The 24,365-nt window shown below is 44.0% G+C and overlaps 2 protein-coding genes across 3 annotated transcripts; one reads left to right on the top strand and one right to left on the bottom strand.

Moving 5' to 3' along the window:
• Window positions 1–487: 487 nt before the first annotated feature.
• Window positions 488–20,735, bottom strand: ift122 (intraflagellar transport 122 homolog (Chlamydomonas)). 2 transcript variants are annotated; one of them, XM_071521003.1, is made up of 29 exons: window positions 20,601–20,735; window positions 19,977–20,043; window positions 19,803–19,887; window positions 19,636–19,714; window positions 19,462–19,538; window positions 19,248–19,314; window positions 19,009–19,155; window positions 18,113–18,188; window positions 16,642–16,833; window positions 16,092–16,230; window positions 15,301–15,503; window positions 14,172–14,309; window positions 13,696–13,860; window positions 13,240–13,437; window positions 12,769–12,909; window positions 12,466–12,519; window positions 11,548–11,709; window positions 10,464–10,630; window positions 9,175–9,346; window positions 7,593–7,695; window positions 5,376–5,516; window positions 5,139–5,236; window positions 4,216–4,316; window positions 2,823–2,988; window positions 2,557–2,674; window positions 2,301–2,452; window positions 1,619–1,678; window positions 1,318–1,482; window positions 488–1,104 (listed from the first exon to the last, which is right to left on the bottom strand). In XM_071521003.1, the coding sequence occupies exons 1-29, from the start codon at window positions 20,657–20,659 to the stop codon at window positions 1,018–1,020; spliced, it is 3,579 nt and encodes a 1,192-aa protein (XP_071377104.1). In that variant the 5' UTR covers window positions 20,660–20,735; the 3' UTR covers window positions 488–1,017. The 2 variants fall into 2 exon arrangements, with proteins under 2 accessions (XP_071377104.1, XP_071377103.1); XM_071521002.1 differs by lacking the exons at window positions 19,636–19,714; window positions 19,803–19,887; window positions 19,977–20,043; window positions 20,601–20,735 and having other exon boundaries at window positions 1,619–1,695; window positions 2,321–2,452; window positions 19,462–19,518.
• Window positions 20,736–20,849: 114 nt separating this feature from the next.
• On the top strand, window positions 20,850–23,909 carry mbd4 (methyl-CpG binding domain protein 4). Its single transcript, XM_071521010.1, has 8 exons — window positions 20,850–20,956; window positions 21,155–21,466; window positions 21,576–22,408; window positions 22,516–22,581; window positions 22,712–22,846; window positions 22,960–23,109; window positions 23,284–23,387; window positions 23,646–23,909. Exons 2-8 carry the CDS (start codon window positions 21,183–21,185, stop codon window positions 23,718–23,720), a joined length of 1,647 nt encoding a protein of 548 aa, XP_071377111.1. The 5' UTR covers window positions 20,850–20,956; window positions 21,155–21,182; the 3' UTR covers window positions 23,721–23,909.
• Window positions 23,910–24,365: the final 456 nt, after the last annotated feature.

The following is a 24,365-nucleotide window of genomic DNA, read 5'->3' as shown; positions in this document are numbered from 1 at the left end:
GCCTTACTCAGCTCAACATGTCAAGCTTAGTAAAGGGTGGGGATTTAAACCGTTTATAGCGCACAAACTGCAAATGAAATTTCCTGAGCATTCCAACATATTTGCATCTGTGAAAAACCTAATCCCTATCCACTGCATAATGTAGACCTAAAATCGTAGTGGGAAACCATACACTTAAGTGTAATCAGACTTTCTAGGGCATACTGTACATAGTACACTCTCTCACTCCACCTCTTTCACTTTCACACACAAATCCTATGGTACAGTCTGAGAGAGTAAGAAGTTGATATTACTGACATTGCCAGGGTAACATCATTAAGAATGAGATCAACACACACCCATAATCATGGTTACGGTTCAAATACACACATTTCAACATGAACAGGAGCAAAACCCGCTATATAAAATATCAAAACATTTATTGAAAAATCTTGTTTTTCCTTTTTGACAAAGTAAAAATACAATACATTTTTAAGACTTGTTTTTTATATGCCATGTCATCAGAAAATATAAAACTGCAGTATATAAGCATGTGGAATGCACTTGTTTTGACAGATGTGTCTGGTCAGTGTGACTAATCATATGCTGTACATACAAACAATACATATATTCTCTTAGGTTAAAATAATGTGTTTTTCTTATTATAAATGTGTTTTTCCATAAGTATTTCATACACGTGTTCCCTTTAAAGTGGTGATGTAATCAGTGACAGCCCTAAGTAATCTGATCCCAATAATCCGATCGGGTTGATTGGCTGACAATGCGCTTTTCTTACAGTCTATAATGACCAACGCACAAACACTTTCACTTCAATCATTCAGTCTAGGAAGATAAAAGGCCATCCTCAGGAGTGAGATGGAGGAATAGCCTGTACCAGATGAGCATCAACTTGACAATAAATAAATGGCTATATTACAATAACGACTAGATTACAATCACATAGCAATGCAAAAAGCAGATTAGCTAAAGGATACAAAAACAGAAGTGTTTAAAAGAGCTGCTCTAGCTGACAGTAGATCAGTTGGGTTCATCGATGGGTCTGCGACAGTATGGACAGCAGTTGTGCTGAAGCACCAGAAGCTCATAATCCTCACTGTGGAACATCTACAAGGAAACACAAGTATGGAAACATATTAATATGGCTCAGAGAAAAAAAGACAGACATTATCTGTAGCCAGAATGAGGAGACAAGCAACATGACAGTCAGGAAACAAAGTAAAGAACTGTGTATGTTAGTGAGAGAAAGTGAAAGAAAGAAAGAATATGTGGTTCATGTCAGGTTACACTGGCTGTGTGTCTTATAAGTGTGTGTTGTACCTTGAAGCAGGTGGGGCACATGGTGATGCTCACATCAGGCAGTAGGGAGCGGAAGTACTCCCACTTGAGCGGCCTGGGCCAGCGCTTGATCAGGACGTCCCTCCTGCTCATGGAGCGCAGCACAGAGTGACTCACCTTGACCGGCACAAAGTTAGATCCCCCCTGCTGTGAGAAACACATAGTGTGAACGGACATAACAGCACATTCACATTATATATAGACCCTATCCTTTCACCTTCTCCCGCTGGTTTGACCGCTATATTACTCGCTTCATCTCTCTCCTTGCCTCTTCCCTCCTTACCTCGAAGCTCATTTTGGCTGTGAAAGGGTCTTCCTCTGCATCATCCACACCGTCATCCATCTTCAAAGACTGTGCCTCTGATTGGGGTTAATTAAGAACAACTGGCCCAACCAAAGCATACATTTCACACTTGTGCATGTCATCTCATTTACTTGTGTCGTATAATAATACATTTTAAAAACAAGAAAAACCTTACTAGGTTATAAATTTATCCCTAAGAAGCTATTTTAAGAGTGCAAGTGTTAAAAATGCCAGTCAGTTGAGCCTGTCAGTCATGGCGTGGCTCTGCGTGAACAGAGCAGACCTCGGTGCCCTTGAGGGCCTGCCGGCTAATGCAGGTTAATCCCTGCGCTGGGGCTGTGGCTACGGCTCTTAGAGGGTTAGTGTCATTAAGATGAGACAGGAGAGCCTCTCTAACCCTATTAGCTCCAAGAGCTAAGATGACTTAGCTCTGACAGCTTACCCACCAGCGCAGAATCAAGGCCAACACAGACTAAACAACTTCTCAGAACTGTCACAAGGCGGGGGAAAGTCACGCGCTTAATTTCTAAGAGATGTGCAACGTGTAAAGACATGGATACATACTCCCAAGAGCAACAGAGCGGGGAGTTAATCATTAAACATTCATAGGAGGCATGTTAATCATTGGGGGTGGGGGGGGTGTTTGTATGTGTGTGTACACAATGATCATCAAAAGGATACCACTGCCACTGCTCATATCCTGCCAGCGTGCAGCCTTCCTGTCCATGTGAGGAACCTCCAGGTCAATAAGCAACACAGCTTCCTCATCATCGATGCCCTCCTCTAGGTAGAACTGCACCAGAGGAAGTACCTCTGCACACATGGAGATATGCTACATTAACAACACAAATGGAGTCCTCACTGACTGCACAATGCACAAATACTGCACAATGTGTGTGTGTGTGTGTGTTACCGACCATATGATGAAGCTGAGTAGATGAAAGGCTGTTTGCAGTTGATGCACACGCTCCCCTGGTTATTCAGCAGGGGGTTGTTGGTGGAGCAGCGGTAGCACATCATGCCCTCAATCAGGTCCTGTGGTAAACACACAGAGGTTTAACCTATACATGCTAGAAAGCGGGGCGGAGACAGTGGCTCTACTATTCAAACAGAATTTATGAACACTGGCTCAGAACAGGTTAAGTATACCAGCAGGTACATCATCCTTGACTCTTTAACACACCTCGCTGTCGTGGAAGGGTTTGGAGCGGATGGTGAGGCTGCCCAGTTCTATGGACTCCTGGAAGCGAGAGGGAATGTGGAGCTCCTGGAGCTTCTCATAGGAATACCTGGCGAGCTTATATGCACCCAGTTTTCGACTCTCCTTGGCCAGCGCATACAAGGTGTTACTAATCATCAGGTCAAGGAAAACTAAGCTATGTAAGAGGCAGGGTTGGCAATGCAAATGGGATTTCACTGGGGTATCGATTATTGGTTGTCTCATTCACAATTTGTTTTAAATAATTTAATGTGAAAAAAGTTTCAACTTGCATGCATGTACAAAGGCATAAAGGTATATTTCCTCATTTCCCCTGACGAGGACAACCAGACCGTAGCATTGTATTAGAGCTAAAATGCCCCACTGAGCCACCAACAGCATTTAAATGCCTTGGCAATAATACCTCGTCCTTTGGTTAGGCTGTTTGTGGGCTTCTGTGTGTACTTAAACAAGCATGTGTGCCTGTTTTCCTGTTTGAGATGAGGAAATTGTTGCTTGTTTGTATTTATATGGAGGCAGATTGTTGAAGAGTGAAGCTTGGAGAGTGGCAATGACAGGTCAATGAGTTGCAGCTGCAAAAGCTCTAAGCTGGCACTCCTCCATCACCTAAAACTTAACTCTACTCCTCTCCTTTCCTCTCCACTCAGCTACTCTCCAACTCCTCCCACACACCCAGTTCTGTTCCACTTTTGGGACTGTTGATAAATGCATGTCCTCTTATTGTGTAAGTTGTTTAGTAAAGCTTTTCTGTGACATTGTGTTGCATTGTTCCAACGCAGTCCAACGCAGCCCGGCTAAGTCTATAAATCCAAGTTCAAAGTTTTCGGAACGACTCTGTTTGGCCACAGAGGATTCCAGCTGCTCAGCCCGATTTCCTCCTGAAAGGCTGGGATTTCCTTCCTCATGCTCCACACCTCGGCTCTGTATGAGTACATGGATTTCTCTGTGTGTGGGTGCGTGGGTGGCTTTGTGTGTGTATTTGTTCAAATGAACGCGCATTTTAAGTGCGTGAGTGTGTGTATGTATATGTATGCACAAAGTTCAGTAATCAGAGCATTTGTTTAGGTTGCTGAGAATGTGCCTCTTCCTGGCAACATCTCCTCCTCCTCTCCTCCTCCTCATCATCATCATCACCCCCTTTTCTTTCTCTCAGCGGCACCAACTCTTCCCTTCTCTCCCTACTTCTATCTCTTTTCCGCCACTTTATCATCATTAATTTGCCAGGCTTGACTTCAGATTGGCACGTCTGTTTTTCAACATTACCCAGAGAGTAAGGAGATGCACAATACTTTCTACTAAAAATACTTGCTTGATATCTTATACAGTGTTAGGCCTACTTTCTCAAGTGGAAGGATACACTTTGGAAATGCCCAGCGGTACGTCCTTTGTGAGGTTGTTCAGGAGGAACCTGCAGATGTTGAAGAGTGTCTCTGGCATGTGGGAACTGAAGGGCTCATCCTGGGGAGGAAAATAGTAAAAATGGAAGGATGGAAAAGGAATGTGAGGAGTCAAAAGAAATGGAGAGGCATCTCTAGTAAAGTTTTGGGCTTTAGTTCCTTTGTTAAAAGCCTGCTAGATGTCTATGCTTCTCCATCCCTCCCCCTCATCTTTTCCCTCTCCTGTCTTCAAACATGGTCTAAAAACAGCCTAAGTGCCTCATCCCACCTCACAGTGCAGAACCTACTCACACAGGTGGGGTGAAAGGGAATGGAGCATTTGCTAAAGCAATCACTAACACTGCACTTTCTGCCAAAAGTGGAGGGTTCAACTCCATAGTGTCTGCCTGGGAGAGTTAAAGTGAGATATGGAGGTTTCCGGCTCTGGTCTGGATCACAGTGATGCCTCTGTATTGCAGGGGTGTGACCACAGCAGGGCAGAAAACTGTAACAACAAACTGAGGACACTGACACAGGCCAGGTCACCCATATAGTGTTCATAACCAGGCATTGCTTGTTTATAAGTAGGGCTTGGGGAAGACCGCTGGCGAGGTAGTAATCATGATCAATCAAGCCGCTGGTTACCACGGTGACGGGGGTCAGGGCGGTTTCAGGAAGTGAACCGTTGTGACTGGGGAGTGAGGGGCCTCTAAAGGTGATAGAGGTTTTAAGGTGAGATAATACGGGGTTGGGGTTAACCTAAAGGGAGATTTCTAGGACTAATAGTTACTTGTAGTATTTGCATCTTAGGAAGGAAATTTGTGAAATTGTCATAATAGCTCTTCCTTAGTAACATGGGCAGATGAAAAATCTTTTTTGAGCTGACCCACTGCCATGTTCTCACCGTGTAACGCTGAATGGAGTGGTAGACATGGTAGACCTCAGCCAGGTGCTGAAAACGCTCAAACTTCTTTAGCATCTCATCCTTCTGTTCATCACTTTCTAGCTCAAACACACACAAACACAGACCAAAAGCATTAGTTAGACACAATAAATGCATCAAGCTTTACAAGAAAAACAAATTGTGTATTCATTCCATAGGGCGTGGCTTGTGTATCAGTGTACTGATGGTAGACCTCACCCCTCGCAATGTCCAGACACTGCATAGACAGCATCCAGTAATAGTACCCTGCATCATTGAACCTGCTCTCCACCACTGCATTGTGGGTAAGCTGCTCCAGCACTTTCACAGCCTCGTTCTGTCGCCCCGCCTTGTGGAATGCTGGGAGGGAGAAAGAAAGATGGGTTGGGAAGAGAGCGCAATAGATTTTTATTACGTGCCCTTGAAAACTGGCTAATACTGTAGCAATGCTGGACTTAAAGTGGTAATGAGGCCCTGCTTTGTTTTGTTGGCATCCTTAACCAGTACGGTGACATCTTTTTCCTTGGATTTTCTGTTGATGAAGTTTGAGTTTCTGTAGGTGGCACTCTTTTCTTTGTCTATCCAGCCATGGTGGCTATCGCTGCTCATGCTAACTATCCAGTTCTTCTATTTATTCAAAAATTTTCCCCAGGAAAGCTGTTTAGAACAGCAAATGTAAAAGCTTTCATGAACTAGGTAAAGGTTGAATCACTCTTGTGTTATATCAATCAGCAATAGAGTGTACAAAAACATCTATCCCATACACAGCACTCTTGTGTTGTGTCTACATTAGCATGCATCTGAAAAGGATCACTGAAGTTTAGCCCTATTGAAGCTGAACTGTTTGTTGTTGCATTCTCAGGCTACCACAATTTTATTGCATGGAAAAAAACACAGGCACGCATAGATGCACAGACAAACAGACAAACAGACAGACACACACAGACACACACTTATCCAAATGCCAAGAGCAATTTGTACGCAAAGAATATGAGACAAAGTTTTCCTCATTTTTCACATGTAACTACAAACATCTTCTCCAGTGGGCCGGACAGGGGGGCTACTCCTGAATATCAAACACCACAGCACTCAGAGAGTAAAGCGCTAATAAACATGAGAGCTGTTCTTCTTGTTCCTATCAGTGGGTAATTAGAAGCAGCTTCAGGGAGGCAACCCCAGCGGTGACCCCGCCCCAACAGCCACAGGGGGGTCAAGACATATTAGTGGCAAATATTTAGCAGTCCACTTGGCTGGATAAAAACCACATTCAGCTGCTGCTGGTTAGTGTAAGGAAGGAGCCCCCCCATCCCTTGCCCCTTACAGAAACCTTACAAGAACCCACATACACAAGCTAACGATGATGAATATAGGCTACGGCAGGGGTTCCCAAACGTTTTTGTGTCAAAGCCCCTAAAATAGATGCACATTAGGCCACAAACCCTCGTTTGATAAGATTTTGTGTGAGGGACCACCATCTAGAAGATTTTTGTGGCTGGATACAATTTGGTACAGAACCTGATATCTGTTTGCACTGTAGGTAGGGGGAGATAACAGTGGGGAGAGTGAAACATCATTCAAAATAGACATTTCTATATCATACCGTCTCAATGTCCTAACGTCAGATTAGTGAGATAAGAGTGAAAATCAGATATTCCTCATTTTGCAGCAGGACCCACTGGAAACCCTTGAAGAACCCTTGGAGGTCCCCGGACCCCAGTTTTGAGAACTACTGAGCAACAGTTTGGGTCCCAATAATTATGGTACAAAGCCAATTAGCCTAGCATCAAGGTAACCATTTCTAAACCATATTGCGTTACTGGGGAGTACCAGTGCAGTGGTCAGGAGACAAGCCAGGAGCCTAGACTCAATTACAATCACTAGTAACACAATACTGCGTTACCGCCTGACTAAAATACACACAATCAGCACAATGCATGACCATAGGCAAGCTCCAATACAATCAGGCCCGTTCAGCCTTCTATTCTACGCTGAGACAGGCAGAGGGAGATTATGCAGAAGAGGAAATATGCCTGCTGAGATCATAATTATAAATCTATGAGCTGATTATAACTATGGTTACAGTTGATAATCATCATCAGAGCCGCTTGTAGTAGTGGTGATTAGAGGCATGCATGCATGTCATTCAGTTAACAGGCTGCTCGGCTCCGTTCTACTCTGCTCTAGCAAAGAGGATCATGTTTTACAGTGGATACAGAGAATCAAGAGGAAGTAGTGAAAAATGTCTGGGTCCAGAGCTGGCCAGACTTTATCGTTTCCATATGTACACATTGGCTGTCATTCTAGACTTTGGTGTTCCCTGAAATAGTCCTCAAAACATAAATTTTAAAAGAGAATGTATGAACGCATGTGTCAGAGCATCCCATACACCCAGGCCAAAGGTTACCAAGCACAGTCGTATCGGTGAGGCAAACTCACCTTTTTGTGCCTCCTCGAAACGGTCGTTCTCAGCCAACCATTGGGCATAGGGCACATAGACGTCATTTTTGAACTGGGTATGCTTCTCCACCAGTGAGAAGGCCTGAGAAATAAACAGGGAGTGAAGGAGAGGGAGGGAGAGAGAGAGAGAGAGAGAGAGACAGAGAGAGAGAGAGAGAGAGAGAGAGAGAGAGACAGACAGAGAGAGAGAGGGTTGAGCTAACCATCCAACACATAACAAGATTTAATATACTGTATGTGATCACTTGACACAAGGCCCATATACTGTAATATATAGGGAACTGAATCATGTGTCCTACAGACAGCCTGCCCTGGATAATTACAGCTGAACTGCAGTTGATTAGGAACTCAGGTTTTGCCACACATTATTGAGTGAGACACACATTATTTCTAGTCAAAACATCACTACAGTGTTATTAATGAGTGGGGAACAAAGAAAAGTGTATGAGCTAAGTTGACTTCACACTCAATTAGACTACAACTGGAGCTGTTTGAATGTCAGGGTGTAGAGTGCTGTTACAGTGCCCTATGGATACATATCTGCCTGTCACGGTGATTGATTAACCTAAATGTCCTCTGGCAAAACCTCAGCCAAGAAACACACACCAGTCATACCATACTGTAAAAGTGTGTGTGTGTGTGAGTGTGTGTGTGTGTGTGTGTGTGTGTCCTCTCCCAAGCCTCTGAGTCAAGCCAGGCAAAACCCAGTCTAAGGGCTACTTTGGTTTGAGAAAGAGTGGGTGCAGCGAATAGCATCCATATGGTCCGTGCTGTAACTCAGTCTGTGCTCTGTCCTCTCTCGATGTCTACCTTCCCCAGTGAAGGACATAAAGCATAACAGCTCTCCCAACCTCCGCCTCCCTCCCGCTGCTCTTTCTTTACTTTTTCTCTCTATGGATCAAATAAATATCCAGGAGGACTTCCTCAGACACCGCGGCAGAAGCATGTGATCATGATTTGATGTTCTGTTTTTTGCCTTTCTCTGCCGTTTCAGCGTGCAAACCGCCAATGTGCATCTCAGTAACGCCTGTAACTCGATTAAAGACTGCAGATGGATTAAGGAAATGTAATATTTTCTTCTTGTCTGTGCAGCATGAGCCGCCCTGATGGAGGAATTTGATTGGAAACAGAATAGAGCTTTAAGCTGATGCTCTTTCAGTGCATTAGAGCGTTTTGTGCTTCTCACTCTCTAATCATTATGTGGGCATGGATTCAGAGAAATCTCAAGCTGGATGATTAGCTCTGGTGTTGTGCGCATGGTTTCAGTTTATCAGTGTATAAGGAAATTAAGCGGACTTATTGTCTCATTGTTTGCATTCAGCTGTGGCTACTTTAACCAAGACAATATACTTTTCTAAAGGTTCCTGCTAGAATAACAGCCATGAACATTCTGTGGTTTATATGATGTGGTTTATGATACGGCTTTCTGAGCAGCACAGTGGTTTATGTGGCACAGTGCTATGCAGTTCACATTATATTTATGTGATTTTGTAAGGGCACTCTATATATGTCATGATGAGCTGAGCAGGTGTGCCGCCCTTGTGCGTTAAGTGTGTCAGACCTCGTCCCAGTGGCGGGTTTCCACATGCAGCTGCACCAGCGCCTGCAGGTCTCCCATCTTGGAATAAGTCTCTGAGGCATAGCCGTGGTGCTTCAGCTTCTTGAAGTAGAGCGCGCACTTCGCCAGCGGTACGCGCTCTGCCTTGTCCAACTTACGAGCTATGTCGATCAGCCTGGATGAGAGGAGAGAGAAATGAGCTCACACACACGGGAGGGGGGGGTGTTTGGTGAGTGCGTGCGTGTGTGTGCAGATAAACCCTCAAAGAGGGCCCTGTACAACCCCGTCCCCTACTGTGTATCGTATCTATCCAACTATGCTCACAACATCCACAAAGAATAAGGCGTCGCTCCGATCCAGTCACTGTTAGTAGCTGAGTCTGATGAAGCCCAACAGGCCCCGACTGTGTTTAGTCCCAGTGTTTGTTGTGTTGGCCCACTGTCAGCCCCGGTGTCCCAGGCCACAGGAAGTTGTGATTGACAGTTTGCAGACACCGGCTTATCCATGTGCCTGCTTTCCAACAACACACACACTCACACCGCACTTTCCCATGACTCACACTGAATGTGTGAGTGAAAGACACCTTCTAACACTGCTGTGGGGGCATGCTGTGTGAGAGATGTGTGTACTTGATATTAACACTAAAAGCTGGATGATCGAGGTGTCCTGGTGGCTCTGTTGGCTAAGGTGCACATCACCTACCTGCAATGTCCTGGGTTCAAATCTGAACTAGGACCTTTTGTCATTCCCTCTCTCTCTCCCTCCCAATCTCTCTCTACTGTCTACTATCCAATAGTGCAGAAATGCCAAAAATAATCTTTAAAAAAAACAAAAACAAGTTTGGGATGATCACTGGACTCTTGCTGTGCCTGATAAGGGTTGGACACCACTGCTTGAAGCAAAAAACAGAATTATTATGTTATTCCTATGATCTTAGATAAGTCAATCAATGTTTGTGAGCATAAATCTGTCAAACCTAGGAAACCAAAGAACCTAATATTCCTCTATTCCTCCAACAGTAAAATTGAGACATTTTGGGCTCAGAATGTTTGTTTGACCAAAGTGAGGTTATTTTACTGTCATTTAATCAGTTCTGAACTGATTGTGCTTAGATTCTTGTAAAATCAGTGTAAGAAGAACACTGGATCTCTTGTTTGTAGATTTGGGGAAGACTTGTTCACGCACACAAATCTAAATGGAGAAGAACATACGAATAACATACTTGAAATTTTGAATTGTGTCTTAGAGTGGAAGACTAATTTAAAATGTTTCATAGAATGAGTGACACCCACATGTCAGCCCAGCCATGCTCTCCTATAATGTCTATGGCTTTGACGTGTTCTCCTGCAGTCAGGTACATCTCCGCTGCCGCCCGAGGCTCCTTGCTGCTCTTGGCCCAGTCCGCCTGCTTGGTCATCAGCATCCGAGAGTTCTTAGGGTCTGTCGCTACTACAAACTCCTGCAGAAAGCAGAGAGAGAGAGAGAGAGAGAGAGTTAAGAGCTTACTCAACACTGACATACTAATGGATAACTGAGAAATCCTCATTAACACTCATGACAAGTGAGGAAGGTATGTGACAGAACTAATTTTTACAGGTATAATCCTAATACATCCGGATTAGAACATCTGTCCTGTGTAGAGCGAGGGAAGTCCAGTTCAGACAGATAGAACCGTCTGGGTCAAGGCTGAGACAGGAGGAAGAGAGTCACACAAACAGCAGCCGAGCTAGCAGGCCTTCCACCTCCGGTGTCCATCCTACCTAAAACAAACGGCCTGCAGGGCCAGATGGCCACACAGCCGCATAAATATACAGCAGCCACATCAAACACACATACAATCTGATACACACACACACACACAAATATACACGAGTCATGGCCGTGTCATCTGCTGCAGCGCTGTGAATGCATTGCTGATGATCAAAGTGTCCCTCACACGTAAACACACTAAGCAGGAGTTTGTCTCAACTCCAACTGACCTCCTCACCAAAGAATTCACATATAGTGGACAATCTCTCTCTCTTTCTCTGCTCCATTTCCAATTGTAGCTGTGTGTGTAGGTTAGCCTCATGTTCCACAGGGATACGTGTGTAAGCGGGCAGACTGTGCGTGTGTGTGTGTGTGTGTACTGATCAGATGATATATATGGAGATTCCAGTGATATATGAGGAGATGAAAGACAGACTGTGAAGGGGGTCCGTTTGAACACACAGTGCAGGGCCCCAACTTGGCATAACTGCACATGGTGAAGTAAAACATATGTTCTACACCCCTCAAACATGCAACGCTTTCCAGGTCTTTGTGTCTGTATTGTTACAAAGGTATGTTGTCTGTGTGTGTGTGTGTGTTTGTTTAGTCGATCGATGATTTAATCACCTTGGCGTATTCGAACATGCGCAGGTCAGTGTACATGCTCAGGGCTCTGGATTCATGGCCGGTGCGTTTGTAGAGCTTGGCTGCCTCGTGGAATTTCCCCTGGTAGGCATAGACGTCTGCCAGGAACAGCTCATTGTCGTTCTCACCCCGCTTCTTCCTCTCCTGCAAATCAGTCAACACAAATACAGGCATGTGTGTGGAGATAAACACCCACACGCACATACACACACAATCAGTCGTGCATGCACGCACACACACACAGAGTCACACCACACAGAAGGCACAGAAAAAATGATTGGCTCGCTGGATGAAATCAGCCTCACCGCTGAATCATCCCCCCACTAAACTGTAGTGTGTCTAAATGTCTAGTTATAAAGGAATGAGAGAACAAATGCCATTTTTATGGATTTCAATGATCCTTTCTCTCCATATCAACTCATATCACAAAAAAAGCATGCTTTATCAAAGACGGAATTTTACCCTTTTCAAAAGGGAACAGAGCAGGAACATTCCCAAGGGATCAGCCAAGTTCATATTAAAACACTTTCCTCCCCTCACAAAACTTCTCTGTATGAGTGCATGCTGAAGTCTAAGAAAGTGTGTGTATGTGTGTGCATGTGTGTGTGTGGTTTGGGGGAGGAGGTCATTCAGATACAGGTTCCTCCCCTGTTCTAGGGTTTGAAGTGCAGCCCAGAGGAAAGCCTAGCAATTAAACGTATAATGACGGTAATACGCACGATTGGACCAGTCTCCATCTCTCCGACCCCCATCTCCCTTTGATGATGTCAGAGCTTGCTCTGGACAGTCAGTATATCCTGTGTTTCACCCTGGCTACAGCTCTTGGCACCGTTTTCATTTTTCCAAGAACACGTCAAACCTGGCCTTATTTTTTTGGCCTTTCTGAAGAGTAAGTTTTACCTCAATGCTGTTGATGAGCTCCAGGTAGCGCAAGTCCCTCACTCTGATGAAGGCCTGCAAGTGGAAAAACAGGAGAAATAAATCAGAGGACGGCCTCTCCCATTCTATTGTTTTGTGACACTTTCCTTTTGCAGTAGCTACTGGTGAACTGAAAGAGAAAACAATACTGGCATCTCGCTGCCCCATCTAGTGATGGACAGGAGAATGGCACTATATGTGTGTGTGTGTGTGTGTGTGTGTGTTTACGGTGTGTTGATGACACCACTGTTCCTAATCAGAAAGATGTGTGCATGTCTGACTGGCCTTCTTGGCTGTGTCAAAGTCAAGTCCCTCCAGGGCCTCTGTGGCCAGATCCCTCCAGTCGTTGTCCGTCACGCCCAGGCAGGCGATCTGGTAGGCCTCCTTAAACATCCTCTTCTCCAGGTACTGGTACATGGGCGCAGACTGGGAGGAGCAACAACATCACCGTCAAAAAGCACGACAGCAATAAACCGATGAATGAATATGAAGGGCATCACCTACAAAACGATATCCTCACCACTTCTCTGCCTCTCTAACTGACAAATCATTACGGTGTAGTACTTTTTTTCCCTGCGGTACAAAAGAAGGCCTGTCCAACACTCCAAAAATGAGTGACAATAACAATCTCTAACCATTCACCATACACTAACCAGTGGCCACTGCCATTAACGAGCCTATCATCTCTCCACCATATCCACCTGGAATACCATGGCTGCCTCCAGGACAGACACAACCTGCTGACACCACACCCACCTGAGGCACCTCCACGGCAGACATGGAGTAGACGTGCAGACAGAAGATCTTAGAGCCGTTGTAGCCGACCACGAAGCCTTGCAGCTTCTGCTGGTGCACGGGGAAGTTACTAGCCTTGATGTTAAGGTAGCCGCTGCCAGAGAAGCACAGCATGTCCTCACACTGGGTGTTCCAGGCCACGCTGTTAGCATTAGGCTCCTGAGGGCAAGTGGTGAAAACGAGGTTAGAAGGGAAACAAGGTCTAGGAGTGAATGTGGAAGGCAGACAAGGCAGGGGAACATGAGTAAGAGCGTAGACATGAAAAAAACATATTGTCATGTACCTTTACCTGATGCAAATAAATATGTACGCATGTTTCCATTAGTTCCACTGCACCTCTGAAATGCATATTTAAAGCCTGCCAAGCGCATGTAAGGTCCTTCAGCCCTATCTTATTCCCCTCCACTGCCCACTGACCTGGAAAAGCAATTCCTTAGTGTTGATGTCATAGACCAGGAGGGTGTTGTGCTCGTCCACCACGGCCAGCTTATTGCGAGAAGCGCTCATGTCCAGGCACCGTACCGATGTTGACAGCTTCAGCAGCGTGATGGCAAACGGGTTGTCAACAAATATCTTCAGGATCTACAGTGGAGAAACAACGACCAGCAGGACAAAATCAGAGAAGAGCATCAGTGATTGTGTGAACTTGTCTAACTGGAAAACAGGGTGGATTGAACACAATATGAACAATATGCAAAGATACAAAAAATCAGGAATGCATTCTGTGATGTAAAATGCACTCTTGTCCCCATGCATATGGATGTATTTTTTCCTTCACGGTGCAAACATTTTCATCTTTTCTATTCCAGTCCTTCGACCATTGAGTTAGTGGGTGTGTGAGGGCGTTTTGAAAGGTCATTTAACTTGGGAATGCACTTCCTCAAAATACTCACAGCCCCATTCTTCAGCCCCACCAGCAGGCCCTCTCTGCCCGGTGGACCGCCAATTACTTTGATGTAGCGAATGAGAGACTCCATCAGCCATTCTTTCTCCCTGACGCTGGTGAAGGACAGACACTGGAGCCTCTTCTCCTACACAAGAGCAAAGCAGAAAAGGTGAGACCACAATTACACATGACACATGAGACACTCACTTGCCGTTGCACGGATTCATTCAGTATGACCTTGGCCAAATTATTCTGGTTTTATCATTTGACAGCCTGTTAATCTGGCCCCTTACTTTGTATAAACATACTCTTAAATGTCCCACAAATCTTACCACATTGTTCTCTTCCCCTTTTAAACATGGCAAAAGTGTGGTGTACCATCAGAAAGAAATGCCATGAAGATAAACATTGATTTGATTTGACACAGACATGCACAACCCATACAAGCACAGCCCATTTATATGGTCTGAAAACTGACTGAGGCATGAAACACGAGCACGCCTATTAGAGAGAGATCTGAGGCACCTCTGTCACACACAGACAGATTTAAAAGGAAATAACCTCTGTGTTATGGCTGCTCCTCCTCCCTACCAGCCTCTGTCAAACACATAGAGACAAGAAGCAGAGAAACCCCAAGAGACACCCAGTGGTACCACAGACTGCGGTCCGTCCCTCTCACTCCTCTGTCTCACTTTATGCAGCTTGAAGAGAGCTGAGAAGGGGAGAGACAGACCCTGCAGATACACGCACAGCTGGAGCCTTTTACAAACTAGGCAGAAACATCTGGGAAACCAGCAACTCCACACCGCTATCTTTTTCTCCCGGGTGTTTGGACTTGTAGTGCATGGCTAACCACTGATTCACTCCATCTCCATCATGTTAATGGTGTCCAAATGTCTCTATGGGCTCTTGCCCAATCTGTCAACTGTGCATTAGTGTAATTTACATAGAACAAGAATATCACTGCAGGTCAGCGGAATTTAGCCTGAGAAAAGTGACTTAAGGAATGCTGTTCGTCACACAAGATTTGAGGAAAGACACAAAAAGCAAACAGCCAAAGGAAGCAGCAATCACAACATTTTTACTGCAAACATATTTGTGATTCTTTGAGGCACTCTATCGCTGCACCGCCTGACCTGACACAAGATGATGTGCTGAGAGCAGACCACCAGCAAGTTGCATTCCAACTTCCTGCAGATCTTCTCCTTGATGCGGTAGTGCATGTCTGAGGAGTCGTCCGAGTAGAGCTCATAGATGAGGATCTTCTCAGGCAGCTGGATGGCTAGACGGTTCCTGTAGATGGCAATCTTCTTCACCAGCTCACGGCACTTGATCCTCACTGGGGAAACGGAGAGGGAGTAGTCATGGGAAATATTTTGGCCAGTGTGTCCTGTTGGGTCAGCCTGCTCACAGCTGCATGTCAGAAATGGAATACTGGAGGAAGATGGACTGTCCATTCTCCTTTATAAAAAGATAAATGTATTATATATTAAGAATTTAATTTAAAAATTAGATAATCGTCATTTCAGAAAACAGATCTCCTATCCTTACAAAAGCCATTGAGTGACTGGTATGAAAGTAAAAATATAATATATAATAATAATATTAAAGTTATGAGTAATCTTTAGAGTTTAGAGTTACATTTTTAAGTATAGAATAATTTGTGCATTTGAAATATGGACTGATAAATTTAAAGGTAGGATTTTTTTTTCCCAAAATGGATGTACAGTAGTTTAGAATGAAATCCTTCATATGAAAAATACATACCCTGCCTGAGAATCCTTCACTTCACTTAACTTAATGCTTCAGTACACATAATATATATTTAAAGTGGCATCAGGGTAGATCTCCATCATGTCTCCTACATACAGTTCTTTGCCTGCTTTGACTGAAGACTCAATATCCTGTTGCGAAAATGAAGGTGCACCTTTCTGTTCAGTGATGAGATGCTGGACAATGACATCAGTCATGCTGTCTCTGTAAGCATAGCGATCTTTGTAGAGGCCGTGAACCGTACTGAAGATAAGTTGGTAGCAGGCGATGGTCCCATCCTGGCAGCCCAACACCTAGACAAGAGATAACAATGTAGCAGTACATCCTATTAACACGTCTAAGAAAAGACTGTGAGAGTGGCAAAATGTTCCTGTTATTAGAGCATCTACAAGATAGAAATTGAGAGCATCTGCCAGCAACCAATTCTCTCTTGTATGTCTCATCACTTTCAGTTAAATATAGTGAGAGACAAAGATGCAGAGGTGTTACAGTAAAATAAAACGCCTTGTGTATCTGTGTAGCTAAAGAGGTGCTGTTTTATCAGATCAAGAAAATACATACTGTCACTCTGAATGGCAAGTCTGAGCTTTTCTTCACTGTTTTGCATCACCTCATTCTGCCTCTTTCTCACACTCTGACACACACTATTATTTATGGGTCAGATAACTTGACTGGACATATGGCTTCACAAGATGCAGACCTACCACATAATTAGAGTCAGGCTTGACCCGGCAGGACCACACCCAGGAGTTCTGCTCTCCGATGGTGCCGAGCCGCACCCCATCTTTAGTGTAGAGGGAGGCCTGTTTGTCAGAGCCGCCCATGACTATATACTCGCCCTTGGAGAAGTAGCTGACGCAGCAAGGGTCATAGGTGAGAGTCCTGTCTTTCCCAATCTGAGAGAAACAAAGAGAAAAGTGGACATTAAAACAAGGATTTCTCATATTTATGGACCAGGGGTCTAGGCCAGCACTTTCCACTGTCTGGGCTGACACACATCAAAGACCATAACACATTCAACCATCCCTTTGAGTGTCGGACCAAAAGATAGGCGAAAAAAAGCCAGGTTCTCTCTTCTAAATAGACTCTATTGTACTAGCACTCAAAGTCCATTTGCACAACGTCATATCAGTTCCCCAACTGTGTGCATCTGTTTCTCCTCACCCTGGAAAAGAGCCGCCTGACAATCCATACTTCTACACTGAAATACCCATTTGGACAAGTTCTTTTCTTTTACTGCAAACTATTCCTAGTGTTGTAATCAAAACAGCATGTTCACTTAAATAGATAAATAGGCCTGTGACAATGTATGAGCCTAAGGCTTCATGGCAGAGTAATGAACAGTGCATATTTGTCTATAATTACAGTATTGCCCAAAGGGAATTTGGGGGAAGGAGAGACAGTGAGGGGACCATAACTAGAAGCGGAGAAGGATCACTTCCAATGCACTGTTATGGTTTCAATAGACCCTGACAGCCTGATTGCAACAGGAAATACAGGCCTCAAAGTCAGTTAAGTGTTATCAATACTTTATATTTTGGACAGAGGGTTTACCAAGTGTTCTTCTGTCTTATTGCTATAATTTAGTGAGTCAGCGTGGCTGATGAGGTTTCCAACAGACCTGGGTCAAATAGTATTTCTACTTTTTTCTTGTTTTGCAGCGTTTGTTTTGCCTTGCTTAAAAAGGGCCAGATGGGTGGAGTTTGTCACATGTTTTGATATTTAGCACCAAGCTATCATCCAATCAGAGAATGTTGTCTGAGAGCTACCAAATCACTGTTCTGTGAATGATAACTTGCCTACCCAAAAACAGAACTGTACTAAAACGCAAACCCAACCCACCTGGCACTGGTTGACGAAAACAAACTTTGAGCAGTATTTCAAAACATTATTTGACCCAGGTATGGTTTCCAAATGTTATTAGCCAATTGCATTTCCCATCCAAGGCATCAGGATTACCTTCCTGTGGTCATCAGGCCTTTGAAGCAGTTCATAGCGGCAAAGCTGCGCACTTGTGATTCACGGTTTCTTTTGTGGGCACATATTGTAAGTGCTGTACATTAATGGGACTCAATATGTATGTATATTGGCAAGTCTTCCTGTTGTACGTACTTATGTATACTGTGTGGTATTTAAGAATTCAGTGTTGTTAACAGAAATATTTGTGATACTCACCTGCTTTCCACTGAGCTGATATAAGGACAACTTCTGACCCCAGTCTGCCACAGCCAGAATGTCATTGGGCTCATCCCTAGGACAATACAGCAAATATGACTTTACAGTTTAAGTGCTCCTGTCAACATACTGACAGGAAAATAAGTTGTTTTGGTAATGATGAAGGCTTTAACTAAGTTCCATCTGGGAGCAGCAGTGCAGTGTAGAAACAGTTCCAGCTCCAGAAACACTGATCTGTAGTTGACGCTAACCTCTGACCTCCCTGTGGAGGGGGGCAAGTAAACAGAGAATTTCCCTATGGGGATCAATAAAGTATCATATTATATTAAAGGCTAAATATCTGGTATATCTTCCTACTGGCTTTCACCCCTGCCATGTTTACCCATCCTCCTGCCCCTACCTGATCTTGCTGTAGTAGTCTGAGTCTGAAAAGCTTTCCTGCAGCTGTGGTTCTACTAAATCCTCTTCATACACGTCTCTTCTGCTGTCTGTCTGCCTCTCGCTCTCGAACTGCCTGCTCAGTGGTTCACTCTGGCTGTTGCTGACCTGTCTGCTCTGACTGTAGAGGGCATCATAGAGCAGGCGCAGCTGCTGCGACACGCAGCTCTCATCCACGGCAACATCGTCCTCTCCCTCACAGAGAGGCATCCACTTCCACCAGTCCCTGTCAGGATCTGCCTGGTTAAACACTGCCACCTGTTGGCCCTGTCTGGGCTATACACTTACAATGTGCTGCACTCTCATTACCACATTCATAATTTAAATCTAGATTAATGTTTTGAATTGACAATGTAAAAACTATAGAGTGTGTGACGAGTTTAATTAAAAAATGGCCACTGATGTGATACCACTAATTGTTCTACAGTCTTAAGCTGGGATAGTTACGAAAGACTAACTTAGAGGGGTTCCAGGCTATGGACCAGATAGGAGAGGAGGAGCCTCCCGGACGCTCTATCTTGACCTTCTCCTCCCCGTTCTTGTTCCGGATGCTCACTACTCCATTCATCATAGCAAGGGCCAGGTACTGGCCATCGTTTGTCCATCTGCAATCAAATGAAACCCTTCATCATAAATGTGTCACATAAAAGGGCTTCAGCATCACAGATAAATATACCAATAGCCTTTACTTTCTTACCCACAACATGTTATCTTGCTGCTCACTTTATGTTTGGACACAGATTTTTGCTCCGGGGACCACAGCCCTAAAAATGTCAGAAGAAATACACATGTCTAGTGGTCGGGGAAGGGCAGAATTTTTCTTCTCTAAAATATCAGAATGCATTCATAGAGAATTTGTAGAAGAGTATAATGTCAAGCATAGGCCCAAAATCAAAGCTCATAGCACTCACCAAAGTCCCCAGAGGAGCAGGAGGCAAGTTGGTGTGTGACAGGGTTGTAGGCAATGCACTGGATAGAGTCATTATGACTACAGATACACACATAAAAAAAACAATCAGTGATGGAAGAATGCACTCTATAGAGTACATTGTAACACTTAAGTGAAATGTAAAGGCGACACCTACGTGTATTTCAAAATACCCTCCAGTTTAGATGTCCAGATGATGATGCTTTTGTCTGCCGACCCTGAGGCAAACCTTTTACCTGCAGAAGAATATAGTACCATGTAAGATAATAGTTATGGTTGATTCAGGCAAATGTGTGGTACAAATGGACAACCAATATGAAGTACCATCTTTGGCATAGGCCACACAGTACACTGTGTCTTTGTGTCCCTTCAGTGGCTGAATAAGAGCTCCATCTGATGTGTCATAAACCTGCAACAAAAAATTAAATTATAAAGATACAATACTTAATGTGTTCTTTAGATTTGTGCCATGGCCAACAAAAACACGACCAGTCTTACCAGGACACGAGATCCTGCAGCAACAATGAGCTGGCTGCCATCTGGCTTGAAGGCAAGATCATAAATACTGGAAGGGAGAAAGAGAATGACAGTCACACAAACTCGGCACCGTGCCTCAACTCTTTATAAAGACAAGACAAGCTGCACCCAGAATGTATTAATAAATACAGCTCGAGTTGTATTAGTCTGTGATCTTGGACTTGCGAGATGCATAGCTAACGTCAGCGTTAACTAACGCTAGCTTCCTAAATCCAAATGTATGTGAGCATGACGTGCAGCAACACCAACCTAGACCTAAAGAGAGCTAACCATAGAGATAAAACTGTTTTATCTCTACGTAACGTTAGCTAACGTTAGCTCCAACCGACATTATGTTAACGTAAATATAGTTGCCATGCTAGTCTATTGATAGAACAAATGTTTTTGAATGGCATATATAAGAAATATAAACCAGCTATAGTATTCTTGTTATGTGTAAGTGATAATTGTATTTCTTAACGTAGGAATGGCTAATGTTAGCTTGCTGGCTAACACTAGTTTACATAGCAACCGCCGTTGCTAACCACATCCCAGCATCAGGCCGGAGTTAGCAGTTGAACTCAAATAAATAACTTAGATTCTTACCTTTGCTCGACTTTGTTACGATCGTGAACTTTGTCTATCCATGCGGGAACGGCTCTCATTCCGCCGTTTAACTGCAAATATGACAGATTTTTTTGTTTTCAACAGGTTGTTGTTGCTTTTCGGGGACAATTTTCATACCAGGCTCCGTTTTCTTGATTCGTTCCTACTGCGCAGACTCCGATCTACTACTTCCTGCTTTTACTGCGTGTGTGCAACCGAAGACCTCCTCCGATTGTAATATTGGGATCGGAGAATAACTGGGAAGAAGGAATGCACACACCAGTCTCCACAACATTAAGACACTTGTCCTACACCCCTGTAACACCGGGAGGAGGTCCGGGTTGGCGAGCATTCAGGTATGTCATTCCCATATTTGAAACAGACCGTTACATTAACCTTTTCTACTTTTCTGCCATTGTTATGAATTATGTCAGACTACATCACCTGTACATTTATGGCATAGTATTATAAGGTGCATTATAAGGTACATTATAAAATTCTGAACAATGGAGTGATGATATCTATATGTGACTTTTCCATCGATTAAATTCTAGGTAAAGATCACACATTGACGGAGAAGGCATGGCTGCTGATGTGGGAATAATCTCTGAAAGTCAACTCCTGGACAATGTTACAACCAGGCTCAACAACAACAACAACAGCACAGATCTCAGCATGCATCTCTCAGCCTGTGATAGTCAGCTGGAGACCAACAGAGATGGAGACTGTATAAGTATAAATAACCAAAGTCACAAGGAGGAGGCTGACTCGTGCCACACTTCCAGAATGCCCCCTGGCTGGACGAGAGTGGTGAGGCAGCGGAAAACTGGCAAGACAGCAGGCAAAATGGACGTCTACATTACAAGGTGACTCAGTGTTTTCTTGTATTCCTTTCTCTGTATGTAATCATAACTCACGAGGCTAAGTGCATTGCAAATCAATATCACATGGTAACGGATCGCTCTGCTGTTGAAGTCCCCAGGGTCAGACGTTCCGGTCGAGAGCATCTCTGCAAGCTTTCCTCCTAAAAGACGGAACAGAAGGGAACTTGGACATAGGCCTCTTTGATTTCACCGCACCCAAGGGCGGCAACATCACAACTCCGCTGTTACTCCCCTCCCACGAGAAACAGAGGAGGAGAAGAAAGAAGGAACAAGCACATAAGCAGAGGGAGATAATAGAAGATGAATCAGAAATGTTGCACCCGCCTCCAAATGAAACTAAAAGAGCATCTCCCTCCGCAGTCTGCAAGCGGACAGCCACAGCTAAACATCAAAGCACCGGGCTGAGCAAGAACACTTGTGACAGGTCTCCTTTGATCAGAGGTGATATCAAAGGGGAGATTGTAAAGAGCACAGAAGACACTAACCATATTAATAGCGACATCAAAGAGGAGATCACACAAATATTAGATGGGTGTAGTGACAAAATCGATAAGACTGTGAAGTGCTGCATACAGACTGGGCCTTCAACCGCAGTGGATGATGTTAAACAACAGAAGAGCCCTCAGAGGGGGGGCCTGCTGAGAGAGAAGATCCTCAGACTGGCTCCTTCCACTGGACCACAGGACACTTTGACTGGCCACCAGCATGTACAGGCCCCAATTCTGACTGTGGAACCTGCCACTGACAGCGAGAATGAGGGTGAGGATGTGGAAGATGGGCATGAGATAAAGGAAGAAGCTGTCAAAAAGTCTAATTCTGAATTGGAGGCTGGTGCCGAGAGTCAGCAGCAAGACGTGGAAGAGGAGCTGTTATCACCTGACGTCACTGGTGGGCGCTGTTCACCAGTGAGAGATTCCCAGAATAGTATGTATGATCCACACTTGTCTGACAGCTTGTCTAAGCAGCAGCTGTAGTTCGTTTTTGTCTGGATTTACTATTTATTCATACATATATGTTTCCTGTCTGTCCAGAGTCCAAAAGTTTCAGCGACAAACGGAAGACCAGTCCTTATTTCAACGGGAAATCCCAGAGAGATGGTAATGTTTAAATGGTTCATTGATACAAGAGACAAAGATAAGGTTCATGTGTTTGGATGTCAGACATATAAAATACATATAAAATACAGTGTGTGTGATCTAATAAGACTCGTACACTGCCCATGTGCAGGCCTTAGCCCCCCCAGGAGAAAGGCATTCAAGAAGTGGACCCCCCCTCGTTCTCCCTTCAACCTGGTGCAGGAAACCCTGTTTCATGACCCCTGGAAGCTGCTGGTGGCTACCATCTTTTTGAACAAGACCAGTGGTAAGATCCAACACACACACACACACACACACACAAAGCAGCACACTGGATGTTGTACCAACCAGCACTCAACCACATTAAAACATTTTTTCTTCTTCTTTCCTATACTCCAGGCAAGGTGGCCATTCCAGTGCTCTGGCAGTTCTTTGAGCGTTACCCGTCTGCAGAGTTGACCCGGCAGGCCGACTGGAAGCCCATGTCTGAACTCATGAAGCCGCTGGGCCTGTATGAGCTCAGAGCCAAAATAATCATCCGCTTCTCAGGTGAATGTGCTTGTCCACTGTGCAGGATGGACTACTATGTGCATGCTGTATGTTTACATTAACTACACTATTAATTATTACAGTATTACTAATTGTCACAGTAGATTTGCATGGGTTAGCAACAGCAGTGGCCAGAAAAACCTCACAGTCTCTTTTCCCTCTACTCCTGTGCAGATGAATACCTAATTAAACAGTGGCGTTACCCCATAGAGCTGCATGGTATTGGGAAGTATGGCAACGACTCCTATAGAATCTTCTGTGTGGGAGAGTGGAGACAGGTGAGTGTAATCATAACTATTCTACTATCAGCGGGTTACAACATAAGTTATAGAATGTTAATGCAAATGCTTGTCTTTTTTACAATTAATATTTTTATCATTACTATTATTATTATTATTAATATATTATTCAGGTTTTAATTATTGTGTTGTATCTCTTTATCTTCTTATCTTGTTAAGCACTTTGTATTGCAATCTTGCACAAAAGATAAATAAAGTTTGATTGATTGATTGATTGATTGTGTCTTTATGTCAAAGGTGACTCCTCAAGATCACAAGTTAAACAAATACCATGCCTGGCTGTGGGAGAACCACGAGAAGCTGGGAATCTGAAACCATCACAAAATATGAGGAACTGCAAGAAATATGTGTTGTTGTGCAGCAACACAACACAGCTGTGTCACATAAGAACTGCAGTTATCAAACAGTAATAGCATAGTGATGAACTTGATAAACCTGAATCCCTTGAAAATTATGCAATGATCTTCAGAAGTATCGTGTTTCCCTTCCTTTACATAATGTTTACGCAATGTTTAATAAAATGCTTTTATGGTTTAAAAGTTAAAATGATTCATCAGTGCATTATTCAGTTAGTCTATTGTCTGTCTGTCTGTCTCTTCTGGCTGTCTGTCTATTTTCATCCCTTTGTGTGGGAGACATCTTCTGACAGCCTCATTAGTGCTTTGTCACAGGCTAATAAACTTTCTTTTTGAGTGCGCTGGTGCATGACTTTACACTCCACGCACCAGCTTTCTCTTAATGGGGGGGTAACCTGATTCCCAAGGCAACTGTTGCCACCGCAAAACACTGAATGAGTGCACAGACATATCACAGTTGAATGTCTTACTAGTTCCGTACTGAGAGGGAAGTATTTCTACACTTTTTTATAGAATATGAGCAATTTTTGTAGCTGTATTGAGATTTACTGTTAATAGAACTGCTGCTTTAAGAAGAAAATTGTGCAAATTGTGAATTTCG

This window comes from Centroberyx affinis, unplaced genomic scaffold, assembly GCF_046629955.1.
Source record: "Centroberyx affinis isolate AG114_WGS23_722 - 3 ecotype Tasmania unplaced genomic scaffold, CSIRO-AGI_Caff_v1 ptg000843l_1, whole genome shotgun sequence".
Classification (NCBI taxonomy): Eukaryota; Metazoa; Chordata; class Actinopteri; order Beryciformes; family Berycidae; genus Centroberyx; species Centroberyx affinis.
Note: the sequence above shows the minus strand (reverse complement) of the source record. Positions and strands in the feature narration are given on the sequence as shown.

Coding starts and splice junctions, on each gene's coding strand:
- mbd4 (XM_071521010.1), top strand. CDS start 21,183: ATGGCTGCTGATGTGGGAATAATCTCTGAAAGTCAACTCCTGGACAAT. Junction 21,467..21,575: donor ATGGACGTCTACATTACAAG/GTGACTCAGTGT, acceptor CTGCTGTTGAAG/TCCCCAGGGTCAGACGTTCC. Junction 22,847..22,959: donor CTTTTTGAACAAGACCAGTG/GTAAGATCCAAC, acceptor CCTATACTCCAG/GCAAGGTGGCCATTCCAGTG.
- ift122 (XM_071521003.1), bottom strand. CDS start 20,659: ATGAGAGCCGTTCCCGCATGGATAGACAAAGTTCACGATCGTAACAAA. Junction 4,317..5,138: donor ACTCCATTCAGCGTTACACG/GTGAGAACATGG, acceptor TTTCCTCCCCAG/GATGAGCCCTTCAGTTCCCA. Junction 1,105..1,317: donor TGTGCCCCACCTGCTTCAAG/GTACAACACACA, acceptor GTTTCCTTGTAG/ATGTTCCACAGTGAGGATTA.